The 14,461-nt window shown below is 41.1% G+C and overlaps 1 protein-coding gene and 1 pseudogene across 1 annotated transcript; one reads left to right on the forward strand and one right to left on the reverse strand.

Annotated features, from left to right (window-relative positions):
- Window positions 1-1,436: 1,436 nt before the first annotated feature.
- On the reverse strand, window positions 1,437-12,415 carry LOC122200193 (olfactory receptor 5AN1-like). The gene is made up of 3 exons (XM_042905671.1): window positions 12,384-12,415; window positions 8,982-9,074; window positions 1,437-2,388 (listed from the first exon to the last, which is right to left on the reverse strand). The coding sequence occupies exon 3, from the start codon at window positions 2,373-2,375 to the stop codon at window positions 1,437-1,439; it is 939 nt and encodes a 312-aa protein (XP_042761605.1). The 5' UTR covers window positions 2,376-2,388; window positions 8,982-9,074; window positions 12,384-12,415.
- A 233-nt stretch (window positions 12,416-12,648) lies between these two features.
- The window catches only part of LOC122201353, a 35,085-nt pseudogene continuing 33,272 nt past the window's right edge, over window positions 12,649-14,461 (forward strand).

Consider the following 14,461-nt stretch of genomic DNA (forward strand, 5'->3'; position numbering starts at 1 on the left):
GGCAAAGGCTTCAAATGCCTCTTCATTTATAATCTTTAATTAAAGAGAACAATTATGTGACTCATCAGAATTAAGACACCCCCCAAACAGCAATGAGAACCCAATGAATCTCCAAGGTTAATATGTCATTGTAATGACATATGCTTTATATCAGTTGGTTCAAGTCTGAGCAATCTGGCAAATCAGCAGCCAGTATTGTTACACATCTTGTTCCCTTTTCAAACAGATCACAAGAACCAAAAGCTTTATGTTCAACTTTACACAAAGAAAACTGGCCAAAGTTAAAAACCCTGCCTCTCCCACTATTATTTCTTCTCTGGCTCTTGAGGCTTCCTAGAAAATATCAGCATTAGAGTAACTCTAACCATCTACTCCACGCATTATATCACCCCATACAACACCATAAATCTCTAGGACATAAAATGTTCAACATAGAAAATAAAAAGAATATATATCAGCTTTCCATATTTGTTCTTAGTCTGCAATATTTATAATTCAGTAACTCTACTCCTACAATGAATTTTCACACAAGTCTCCTCACACCAAACATAAACAGATGCTTGAAATATCAGAAATGATTTGAGAGTGCGAAACACTGGCTATGTCACAGAACGGCAAATTTTCCACATTTAATGGGAGAAAGAGGCTTGAGTCCCACAATATAAAAAACTGATATTGGCTATGACATGGATTTTGAACATCATCTCCCATCAGAAATCCCCACTGAAACTAGAAGCAAGAAACTAAACCATCAGACTCCTAAGAAATGGTAAGGAAGGGACCACATCCTTCATTCCAATCCTCTTTAGGATTCAAATCACCTTTTCCTTCAGAAGATTATAGCTGGTAGAGACTGGGATGTGACCAAATTTATGGGATGATTAGCTCTGAAAGAGGCCTTAGACAAACAGAGCTATATCAGACTCTTCCCAGGAGACACAACCAGGCTAATCATATAGCTTTATTTCTGTTCAAAGGCACATCCTCTCTCTCCGTTTATTCCCACTATGGCAGAAACACACAACAAACATCAACCACCATCATGTCTGCATTACGCCACATCAAAATATTTGGGACACAAGTTCTCCACATTCTTGGGGCCTCTGTCAGATATCAGTCCTTTACAATCAGAGGTCTGAGACTGAGCAGGACTCAATCTCCAAAGCAAAAGGAACTAACGAGTTTCTAAACCTTAACATTTTACAAATACTTGCAGATTATTTATAAATGATGATGACATTCCCCATGTATGAAAGTATGAACCTCCTCAGGACTTAAAGACATTGTGTTTGTGTGGAATCAAGTCACCGTCAGTCCATTTGGCATATTAATCTGTGTCCAACTAAGCTTTCTTCATACAAAGGCGATATTATAGTCCATTTATTTGCATATTCTTAGGAGTTAAGCTTTCTGATAGGACAAATCTGGACAGAACCTCAGCAGTACCATCTCTTCTTCTGTAAACTCCTCAAGGCATCTTTGATTTCCTTGTTCCTCAGACTGTAAATCAAAGGATTCAACATGGGGATAACCACAGTGTAGAATACTGATGCAAATCTGTCAAACCTGGAGGAACCGCCAGAGCTGGAATTCAAATAGACAAAGACACTCGAGATATAAAAGAGGGAAACTGCTGTTAGATGAGAAGCACAGGTGTTGAAAGCCTTGGACCTGCCTTTAGCTGAAGTGATCTTCATGACGGAGATGACAATATAACAGTAGGATACCATGATAATGAGAGCATTAACTACCCCAAAGATCATTGTTACTATAGCAAGCAATAGCTGTACAAAGAAAGTGTCAGTGCAGGACAGGACTAACAACTGGGGCATGTCACAGAAGAAGTGGTTGATGACATTAGGCCCACAGAAGTGAAGCTGAAGTATGGCACACAATTGGGATACAGAACCAGAGAGTCCAGCCAGATAGGACCCCAGCACCATCCGAATACAGAGGGTGGGTGACATGACTGATGAATAGAGAAGAGGATTACAAATGGCGGCATATCGATCATAAGCCATGGCTGTCATGAGACAAGACTCACTCAGTCCCATGATTGAAAAAACAAAGTATTGAATGGCGCAACCCACAAACGTGATAGTTTGCTGCTCTTGGAAAAAGCTGGAGAGCATCTTGGGGGCTGTGGAGGTCACATAGCAGATATCCATGAAGGACAGATTACTGAGGAAGAAGTACATGGGTGTGTGGAGGTGAGAGTCCATCCTTATTAAGATGATGAGGCACAAGTTCCAAGTCAGAGTCATAATGTAGATGAGCAGGAATACAACAAAGAGCACTACTAGGATTCTGGGGAAATCAGAGAATCCCAAAAGGATGAAATAAGTGATCTCTGTAATATTTCCTCCCCCAGTCATTGGCTTGGTGCTTCTAGAATCAGAAAACAGAGAAGAGAATGCACTGCTGAAATCTCATTCAAATTAAAGAGATATTTTCAAATTTGACTGAAAACTTAACAGAAATTCTGTGGTTACTACAGAGATCAGTCATTGAAAGTTTTTTTTAAGCCTTTGAAAATTCATTATATAAGTGCAGCTTTATAAGAGCATAAGGGTCATCACTGCAGATTAAAACTGAAATAGCCCTTCAGTCCCAGATAGCCATCTAGATAAATTTTTTAAATTTCTTCTTTTACCCTTAAGAAAAGTTATTTTTGATGTTTATAACAATTTTACAAACTTTTATGTAAATTTTTTGATATATCATCTTCTAACTGGCCCAGAAAACTATATCATAACTTGACTTTGATAATATTTTCTCAAGGCATAGCTTAAGTGCCCAATAAAGTTATGGAAGAAGTCTCTTGGGAAGTCTTCATACTAAGTACACCAAAGGGAAGCCAGCATAGCTCATTACTGACCCCAACAATTTTTTCAATCTTAGGGTATTTTACTACTTGAAAACAGCATGGTACTGTGGTTAAAGGTTCAGACTTTGGAGTTTTATCTGATACCTTCTCATTTTATGAACTCGCCCCCATAGCTTACACACTAAGACTGATTTGCTCCCAATAAAATGAGAACATCAAGAGCCCCTGGACTATAAGATTACTAGGAGAGTTACAGGAAAATTCATGGGGAGGCCCAGCATACAATGCTGTACAAAGTAACTGTTGAGGGGCGCCTGAGTGGCTCAGTCAGTTAAGTGGCCGACTTCGGCTCAGGTCATGATCTCGCGGTCCGTGAGTTCAAGCCCCGCGTCGGGCTCTGTGCTGACAGCTCAGAGCCTGGAGCCTGTTTCAGATTCTGTGTCTCCCTCTCTCTCTGACCCTCCCCCGTTCATGCTCTGTCTCTCTCTGTCTCAAAAATAAATAAACGTTAAAAAAAAATTAAAAAAAAAAGAAATACAATTGATGAAGGAAAAATGGTCACAAACATAAAAAAGACAAATGTAGTAATCCCTTTAACATAAAAGGTATAAATCAAGGGATGGGGCATTCACATTTACTCTGATAAGGGTACAAAATGATTTTATCTCTCTGGAGGAAAAACGTTTTTGCTTTATATAATATCTCTGTCTCTCTGTCTCCCTCTCTCTGTCTCTGTCTCTGTCTCTCTCTCTCTCTCTCTCTCTCTCACACACACACACACACACACACACACACACACACACACAACATGTGAGCCAATTACAAATACCAAAAGTAATGACTGGTATGATTTTGATTCCTCTTTTAAACATCCTTGTATTTGATAAATTTTCAACAACCCCTATAAGAAACAACTTATTAAGATACATACATCCTTAATCGTACAGAGTCTCAGACTGCACTCTCCCTGTTTACAGAGTCTTAATGGAATTTAAACACTCTCCTTTCTCCTTTCTCCCTTCTTTTTTTGTTCAGACCCTTGAGGCTGTTTCCACTTTTCCTTTTTTCCCTCCAGCTGCTTTGCGGGGGGGGGGGCGGGGAGTGCTTTTCCCATACTCACGCCCCCCCCCCCACCCCATCATCTCTCTGCAAGCAAAAACCACTCCCTGCCCTCTGCGGCTTCTCTCTTCCCCAGTTCACCTCTTCGCGCTGCATACCTGCCGAGTTCTGTGGTTCAGGTTGTGCAGATTGTTGTGCTAATCCTCAAATCAGTTTTCTAGGTGTGCAAGATACTTTCGTGTTGCTCTGGCCACAATTCAGGGGCAAGAGACGCAAAAAAAACTTCCATGCTATTCTACCATCTTGGCCCCTCCTCCTCAGTTGCCTCATCTATAAAGGGGGCTAATGATACTACCTCATAGGATTGCTGCAAGGACTGAATGACATAAAGGGCTTCAAACAGTAGAGGCTCAATAAATGTTAGCAAGTATCATCCCCATTATCACTCCTCTCTGTGAAAGAAAAATAAGGCAGAATGAATACTGAAAGGTCAAGGAGCTCTTCACATAATTATTTTCTAAATTAGATGGCCTCTGTGCCTAGACTCAAGAATACTGTTAATCAATGACTATAGTTATTTCTATCTCATATTGTTCTGTTATCTGCCAGTCAGCTGTAAGCTCCTGATGCCACTTTTTGTGTTCTACCACCACCAACTACTCTTGAGCTGACAACACTATGCACAGTGCATAGTCCAATGGAGATGTTCCACTATTTAGTGATAAGCATCTTGTATACTAATGTTTGCATAACTGAATAAATATATGTTGAACAAATGGTTCTTTCCCCCACTTCTGGATGTAAATCTAAAATTGTCTTATTACATTTCAAATATGTTTTTAGGAACTTGGAAATCTTTCTGTTTACTCTTAAAGTGTTGCCAATATACGTTCTCCATTATTTTATCCAAGATGAGTCAGAGTCAATGAATATATTTTGCAAGTATGAACTCCTGTGTAAAACATACCCCAATACACCAACACAATTTATCAATTCTGTGAAAATTAAGTCAAGCTTCTAATTAATCACTTGCAATAATTTTATTTTCTTATTACATTCTGGTAACAAGAGGCAGGCAGAGCTAAAAGTATTTTATTTAACTCATCATTCTCCAAATAAAGGTGAAGAACTGTGGATTGTTTACTAATTCATGTTAAAATTGATCCTGAAAACTTATCTTGCTAAAATTTGGTAAGATAGAGGAAGAGGGAAAAATTCTGAATATATTCACTCTCTTTAATTAGTTTTTTGCATGTGTTCAGAATATCCCAGACACTTTGAAGAAAAGGTGACTGACATAAATATTGGTTGGAGATAGGGTTATAGCTAATCAACACATTTTCCAATATGATCTACTAAGGACATGGCCACTCTGTAAGGCTGTTCAGGGTACAAAGTCAGGTAAAAACCAAGATGTTGCTGAATGAAGAAGAAAAATATAAGTTAAAAAAAAAAGGTCGGGGCGCCTGGGTGGCTCAGTCACCTAATTAAGCGCCCGACTTCAGCTCAGGTCATGATCTCACAGTTTTGGGGTTCAGGTGCCTCACTGGGCTCTCTGCTGACAGCTCGGAGCCTGGAGCCTGCTTCAGATTCTGTCTCCCTCTCTCTCTGCCCCTCCCCCACTCATGCTCTGTCTTTCTCTCAAAAATAAATAAACATTGAGAAAAATTTTAATTAAAAAAAATTAAAAGAGACAGTAAGACCAACAATAACCATGGTACATGGGCGGCTCAGTGGGTTAAGCATCCAACTCTTGATATCGGTTCAGGTAATGATCTCATGGTTTGTGAGATAGAGCCCCACATTGGGATCCATGATGAATGTGGAGCCTGCTTGGGATTCTCTCTCCCCCTCTCTCTCTGTCCCTCCCAAGCTCTCACACACACACATGCTCTCTCTCAAACAAATGAACAAAAACAACTACCTATGCTTGGGAGTGAAGCATCTCTGATATCTGTGTTACCCTAACACTAGTGCCTCCAGACCCCCAGGGTCTCCAAAGATGACCATGGAGAGGTATATGAAGTATTTCAAAAGGCCAATGGAATACTACTTGAATACTCTGTCATACCAGTATTTGCCTGAGAGTCAATAAACTGTTAATTTTAGCTCAGTGTGAAATTATTGACTTCTAAAATTTGCTAGGCTTCATAAACATTGTCTTATTAGGCTCTAAGTAATCCCATTATCCCCCACTTTACAGGTGAAAAAAAAGAAGGTAACAGAGCTTAAGACCATATCGTTAAGAAATTGCAGAACTGGAACTCAACATTCATCCCTCACCCCAGAATAATCCCTGATATTTTAGAGTAGAGATTAATCTTTTCAAGGAAGGTCAGAGACATTCTATAGGTGAAAGAGAACCCAAGGAAGAGCCCACCGTGGAGAGTGTGGGAGTGAGGGAGGGAGAGGGAAGAGGTGAAGAATGGGAGAGACTGAGGACCATAAACCTTGCTCCACGCAGGTCCTACTGGAAGAATCACATGGCTATTAAGATAGCACAAAATCCACTGTTCTCACTAAATCTTGCCCTCTCACCTTGACCCAGATTTCCCAAGAAGACAGAGCTCTTGCCAAAGGTTAAAACTGCTTATTTCTTTTCCAAAGGAATTTTCCAGCTGGGCCCTATCACTCTCCAAGATGGGAGCCTTAGGCTATGAAATTGGCTGTCCACTCAGAGCAAGAGAGATGCCCACAACTGGAGATCCTATAAAATGTGTTATTAAGAGCAAAGGTAACAGGAGAAGGCAATTAGACGGAGAAAACCCCCAGATAACCTGCTCTCTGGAGTCATGATTGTCATGGAGTTTTTGTCCCTGCTAATTTCATGCTTCTCTTTGCCATGTCCCTTCTGGATCCATTCCCCGCATCCCCATAGTCCAATCATGTTCTCATGATTGTAGCTTTTCTTTTAACGAACTTGGAGTCATTTGAGTTGGAAAGAACCTAGGGACCATCTACTACAATACCTCAATTACCAGGTGAGGAACCTGAGGCCAAGGAGCTAAAAGATTTGCTCAAGATGACCAAGCTAACTGGTAAAATATCTTAATTAAAATAAATTAGATACATGAACATTTCCCTCTGTACAAAGCACTTTCATTTTAGATATTTACAAACATACATTTTCTCAAATGACCAGACTCTCACAGCAGTCCTGTGAGGCAGACATGCCATTATTCCCTACGCATAAAGAGGAAACTGAGAAAATAAGGAAAACAACAAAACTAATTCATGACAGAGTCACGACTTATCATGGTTACAACCTGGGACATGGGTATCAACCAATTTGATGACTTGATGACTGTGTGATCTTGAACAAATTAACCTCTCCAAGCCCCAGGATTATCATAAAATGGGGCTGATAGTAGTAGCTACTTCATAGAGTACGTCTACATTGAGAGAATCAAGTTAGATAATGCATACAAAGCACTTACCAGGGGGTGTAGTACAAACATAACTTCTATTAACAGTAGGTGTGATTTGTGTGTTCTGATTTGGAGTTCTTTCCAACGTGTTCTGCTGCATTACTAATCCTTCACTAAAAATATCTACTTAAGATCATTCCCATAAACATTTTTCTTGTTTGTTTCTAGGTTTAAAAAAAAACTTTTTTTTTCAATGTTTATTTGAGACACACAGAGAGAGAGAGAGAGAGAGAGAGACAGAATGTGAGTGGGGGAGGGGCAGAGAGTGAAAGGGAGACACAGAATCCAAAGCAGGCTCCAGGCTCTAAGCCGTCAGCACAGAACCCGACACTCACAAACTGTGAGACCATGACCTGAGCCGAAGTTGGACGCTTAACCAACTGAACCATCCAGCTAACCCTGTTTCTGGGTTTTTAGAAATGAAACTCATCTACCCTGCCAGTTACTAGGGATGCAGAGATGTTCGAGACAAGATCCCATCCTTAATTTGATCTACTTCAGCTATTCTTACCTGCAGGGAGAAACGGGTGGGTGGGCAATGAGTTAATTATTTAACTCTCACTGATAGTTTAGTAGTTATATATTCCCCCTGATAAGAACTGTAATATCTTAACCCTTTTAAAGACAGAACACCAAAAAGTATAGAATGTGGGCATCATGGCCAAGCAATGGAGGCCATGTTTCTGGTAAGAACAAAAATGTTCCACAAATCACACTTTGTGAGATTCTAATAAATTGTTGCTACACTGGGACGAATGTGGCAGACCTCTATGTGCCCAAGCGTTCTATCTGTAATATCGGCAATATAATTTCTCACCTGCCATTTTCATATGGTTAACAGAAAAACAAGTCAAACCTATGTGATGTAACTATGCAAAATGTAAAGTACTGTATAAATACTAATGTAATATATGTATGAAATGAGTCCATAAATTGTGTGGAAAAAATGTCTTTAAAAAATTCTCTTTAAATTCTCTTGGTTGGACTCTGAGTCTCCATGGTACCCCAGTCTGGTGGCTTTTCTGCCCCTTGGTCAACTTATTGTCCTGGAATCCCTGAGGGGCTCAGATGTCTTGGACTTAGGCACACCACAATAGCCATTATTTCTGAGGTCTTGCACTGTCTCTGCGAAGCTACCATGGAGCATGCTTCAGGCTTGCCTTTACCCAGAAATTGATGACTTTGACTTCTTTATAGCCTGTGCAAATCTCCCCAACCTTGATTCTATTTTTTTTTATTTTTTATTTTTGAGTGAGAGAGAGACAGAGACAGAACACAGGCAGGGGAAGGGCAGAGAGAGAGGGAGACAGAATCTGAATCAGGCTCCAGGCTCTGAGCTGTTAGTACAGAGCCTGAAACGGGGCTTGAACTCGTGAACCGCAAGATCATGACCTGAGCTGGAGTCGGACACTTAACCGACTGAGCCACCCAGGCGTCCCCCTCGATTCTATATTTTAAGTATAATTAACATACTGTGTTATATTAGTTTCCAGTGTACAATATAATGAATGGTCCAGCCAGAAATCAAAGAGGAAATCAAAAGAGACAGGGGACAAATGAAAATGAAAACACAATGGTCTAAAATCTTTGGGGTGCAGGAAAAGCTATTCTAAGAGGGAATATTATATGAATGCAGGACTACCTCAAGAAGAAAGAAAAATCCCCACCTTGATTTTAAGTGTGCACCTTCTTTCTTCCATTTCTTTCTCCCATCTCTTTCACAATTCACTTCACATGAAGGTCCCAGGGATAAGCTGTTTCTAAACTTTCAATGAATATTTTTTAATATATTGACTCTGAAGCATTTCTAACATCTGACTGTAATAGGAAGCCTCCAAGATGGTCCCCAGTGACCCTAGCCTTCTGTTATTCATGGATTTGTGAGGACCACTCCTATATTTAATAGGGCTAATTCATGTAACCAAGAATATATTAGCCTCCTGCCATCAGCCAGCACAAACCTGCCAGCCTATTTGGGAAGTGGGTCCTCCAGCCTCAATCTACCTTCAGACGACCACAGCCCTGACCCGCTACTTACTGGAGTACAACCGTATGAGAGACCCTGAGCCAGAACACACAGCCAAATCACCCCTGAATTCCTGATCCAAGGAAACTTTCTAATAAATATCTACTTATGTTTGAAGTCTCAAGGTTTTATAGTAATTTCTTGTGCAAGAAGAGTAATTACCTATAAATGAAGGCCATTCATACTGAAAAGAAGTCACATTTTTGTGATTTTGATATACATCATAAAATTATTTCAGAATCAAGATCTTTCATTTTTTTCAAGTGTATTTCTTTTGAGAGACAGAGAGAGAGAGAGCAAGGAAGGGGCAGAGGCAGAGGGAGAGAGAGAATCCCAAACAGGCTCCACTCAACAGCATGAAGCCTGATGTAGAGCTCAAACTCACAAGTCCCCAGATCATGACCTCAGCTGAAATCAAGAGTTGGACATTTAACCGACTGAAGCACCCAGGCACCCCAGGAATCTTTCATTTTTAGCAACAGAAAAAAAGAACTGAAACTGGGCATAACAATAAAGTGAATCTGTTAACTCATAAAACTGAAGTAGTCAGAGAAAATTAGATGACCCAGTGGCTCTAACAATATTACAAATGGCCAGTTTCTTCTCTTCTGTTTAATATGCCTAATGTTGTAATTGTTCCATCCTATGGATAATTTCCGTTTTATAGAAAAGTTGTGTAAGCTCTAGATCTGCCAGTCTCGCTTCATATCATCCAAAAGAAGACAGTGTGTCTTCTAGCAGCTTCCACAAAAGATAAAAATGTTTTCTCTCCCAAAAGCCCCAACAAGCATCTCTTTGCATCTTTCAAAGCATCAGAGATAGCTTTGATCAGGTTTTATCTCTCACTTCTACCCCAAGCTATTTGCAATGGCTATTGATTATTTTCTGATTGGCTTAAACCTACATATAAATATATAATTAATATAATTAATTATACATAATTAATATACCAATAAAAATATATTAATATACTATTATATGTGTATATAATGTATGTTATTACATATATTCCTCTTGTACATTAAAGATACTCCCAAGAGAATGAATGATTATGAATGCTAGACAGCAATAAGTTGGTAAATAAATAAATCACGAATTTTTGTAATTTTAATTCTCAATGTAAAAAAAAAATACTAAGTATATACAGTTTTTAAAGTCAAGTAGTTTTAACAGACTTGTAATGGAAAATTTTTTGGTTCCATCCCATTCTCACTCCTTATATGGCAGTATAAGGATGCAGTATCTTTAAAACACATGAAACTACTTTAATCTGAGTGGACTCATTTTGGAGTTTTATTTTTTACACAGTCTTACACTCCATTCATTGCCTTTTTACCATCTGAGGTGTTTTTTTCTGTCCTTCCACATTGCAGAGAAAGGCACTAAAAAAGCAAGAGTTGAGGTCTGGTGTTTATGGCCAGAGACTGTCCTTTGTTGGGCTTCCTGCAAGGCATTCTGGGGAGCACTTCTCAATTGCTCTGATAAACTCTGCTGTAATCATGGGCAGGTTTTTCTCTACACAGGAATTCTCCAGTTTCCTGCCCAGGAGATATCAACCTAGCTAGGAGTATTCTGAGAGTTGAACAAGTGAATGGAGTAGGTGTGCAGTGGAGAAAGAATCTCCCTTTTCGCTATGTACATATTATATTCATCCCTCTATTTTTATCATTCCCCCATAGATATAAGTGAGCCCACACTTCTTGGTTCAATATCCCAGAGAAGTAATCTCCAATATTCTACTAGAGGGAGGGAGGAATGATGGGGGAAGGTGCAGTTTCCTATCGGCTAGAGAACAGGATGGGTTGGTCTAGGAGTCTAGACACTCTTAAAAGATTTTCAACAAAATCTCCAGTTTTAAGTCCCACCCACTGTGCAGGTACTTGGTGCCTACAATTCCTGATCCTTTTGAGGGTTGTGCAATGGGAATCAACTTGCTGCTTCTTGGCTTTTCCACCCCACCTACCCAGGACCCATAGCTTCCTGATTTCTTGAATCTAAGTTGGTTACTCCTCATAGATCTGCTTTCCAGCTTCCAACTTCCGTGGTCATTTCTCCTGGTATCCATATCTTAGTGATTTTATGGGGGAAAAAAAACCCTCCTATTGTCATTTACGCAGGCTCTAGGAAGGAGTAAAGGCAAACGCATGGATTCAGCTCATTATGTTTAGCCACATATCACAACTGTATTTTCAAATTGCTTAAGCCATTTTATATCTTCAGTAGAAATAAGTGACTATATGCCATTGTTTACTGTATTTCGCCAGCATTCAGTTAATGTAAATAAAAAATTATTTTAATTTTTTTTAACTGATATTTCATTAGGTAAAAAAAAATTGTTTTAATTTCCCTTTATTATCTTTGAAATGAAATTTTGTCTTTGTATTTTTATATATTTTAACCATATTCCTTTTCATCCTAATTTGTCTTTAGCACCTCTACTTGTAAAAATGTAATTAGCTTATACTATTATTTTATTAATGTCTAAAGCCTACTGTTACAACCACACTTTTTAATACTAAGGACTTATATCTGAGTAACAAATATATATACATATATATGTGTGTAAAGATCTGATAAAAATCACATTTTTCTTTCATTCCAAAACTATAATTAGGGCATAATTTTAAAAATTAAATTTCAAGGGGCACTCAGGTGGCTCAGTTGGTTAACTCTGCTTGGGATTCTCTCTCTCCCTCTCTCCCTGCCCTCCCCCACTGATGCTAGCTCTCAAAATAAATAAATTCTTAAAAAACTAAATTTCAACGTATCAGAGTTGACTGAAAAAATGAGAAATTCATATGTAGAATCCCATACGTAGAATCTAAAATAAACAATGTCACTACATTTTAACTGATCTGTAAAACAAGACCTACTGAACCACAATTTTTACTAATTTCACCACAAAAGACCGATTCCCTTTAAAACAAAAAAGTAAATATATGTTGTTACAACGTAAGAGAGCCTAAAAATTAAACAGTCGTGATAACCATATTTCCCTCAAAAGCACTCTACCAAGAACTCTTATTTTTTGTTAAATACTTACAGTGCTGAATAGTAACTTGGACTTAACCAAAATACCGGCACAACTGAAGAAGCAGCAAAGGAACAGGGCGCAGTCTGTGAGGATGACACTTCCAGGCACGAACCGCACCGCACGGCTGGGCGGTCTACACTGGCTGAGCTGTCTACACCCGCCAGGAGAAGGGCACAGCGGCCTCAGGCGATAGGACCAGAACGTACGAAAGGAGCCGGGATGCCTTCCAGGTCTGCAGCTGCAGCCGCAACTCTCCGCAGCCCAGCCATGGCCCATGGTCACCCCTGACGGCTTCGTGTACGAGCGTGAGGCAATCCCGGGTGACCCTTCACTCCAGAGGAGGAGATCCCCCCCGGCCGAGGAAGGCGTTCGAGAAGCAGCTGGGGGCTCGACGTGAGGACCAGGAGGAGCTGCGCAGCCACAGACCAGAATCAGGTGCGGCCTTCCTCTAGAAGGAACCCTTCACGCCCAAGGCTGCCCCGGGGAATGGCCCAGAGGATGCCTGACAAGAGCCCAGTGCCGGCCTCGCAGACAAGGACAAAGCGCTGCCTGGATTCCGTGGCAAATTCCAGAGGCTAAGGCCACCGACCCGGAGAAGCCTACACGCGCGCCTCGATCCTGCCCCATGTCCGGGAAGCCAGTGCGCATGTCAGACCTGACGCGCATGCGCTTCATGCCGTTCGACGCCCTGTGGACTGCGTGGGGTTCATCACGCGCAGTGAGCGCTGAGGGTGCCCTGGGACCCGCGACAGCCGGAGCGTCGGCACGCCTCGTGCAGTGTTCAGGTCCTCTGGGGCCACGGTCACCCTCGAGAGCCTGCAGAAGCTGACTCGGAAGGACAGGGTGGACTTGTGAACTGGGAGAAGCGACGTCATGGTGGTGCAGCGGAGCGGCCTGGACTTGGCGGGCTCCGGAGTGATGGCGGAGGCCAAGAAGTCGAGGTCCATCATGCCCGCCCGGCTCGCGGGAGAGCTCATCAGCACTGGCACGCGACTGGCCTCGTGGCGCCCTACTTCGTTGGCTGCGCTGGAGCCCGGGACTGTGGCAGGTGAGGAGGCCGGCCACTCCCCGGTACACCTTCTACAATAGCTTGAGTTCAGAGGTGTGGGCTGCGAATAATTAATGTGGCTTAACCTTAAGAATAAAGTCTGCACTGAACGCAAATGCACAGTTAAAACTGGGTAAGAGTGGCCAGAAGCCAAAGCCTGAGCTGTGACCATAGGAGGGCGCCACTTTAAGGAGCTAAGTAGAAATCCCCTCCCATCCTTTTGAGGTAAGGCAAATTTGAAGTCCCTGAGAAGTCTAGGAATGCCTCTCCCAAATTAAAATGTGATAAGACTCCCAAAGGCAATAAAATGCAGTGGGGCTGGGAAAGAAAGAACCAAAATATTAAGATTTGTACAAAATACTAAGGTTAATTCTTTAGGCAAATATTAAGTGCATACAATGTGCTAGGCATTGTTCACATACTGGAATACTGAGGGTCCTTTTAAGATAAATGATAGATGCCAAGATCGCAGGGTGTGGAAGGAGGGCAATCTTCCCCTGCCTCTTTGAAACCCAAACAGGTAGATAAGGTCACAGAAAGATTGACTGAATTGAGATCCCTCCCTGTACAATGAACCCCTCTAACAACTCCTACAAGTGAAAGTTTACCCTATGAGGGTGGAGAAATGTCAAACTCATTTTTAAGGGCACATACTGAAAATATGTAAATGGCTAAGAGCTACATGAAAGGATGCTCAACATCACTAATCATCAGGGAAATGCAGATTAATACCACAATGAGATACCATCTCCCACCTATTAGAATGGCCATAATCAAGAAGGCAAGAGAGGGGTGCGTGGTGGCTTAGTCGGTTAAGCATCTGACTTCTGCTCAGGCCATGATCTCACAGTCCGTGAATTTGAGTCCTTCATCGGCCTCTGTGCTGGCAGCTCAGAGCCTGGAGCCTGCTTCGGATTCTGTGTCTTCCACTCTCTCTGCCCGCCCCCCATCCCCCCCGACTCATGCTCTGTCTCTCTCACTCTCAAAAGTGAATAAATGTTAAAAAAATTTTTTAATAAAAAATTTTTAAAAAAGAAGG

Source organism: Panthera leo, chromosome D1, assembly GCF_018350215.1.
Source record: "Panthera leo isolate Ple1 chromosome D1, P.leo_Ple1_pat1.1, whole genome shotgun sequence".
NCBI lineage: Eukaryota > Metazoa > Chordata > Mammalia > Carnivora > Felidae > Panthera > Panthera leo.

Excerpts from the sequence above, each read along its gene's own strand:
- LOC122200193 (XM_042905671.1), bottom strand. The coding sequence starts at position 2,375 with ATGACTGGGGGAGGAAATATTACAGAGATCACTTATTTCATCCTTTTG.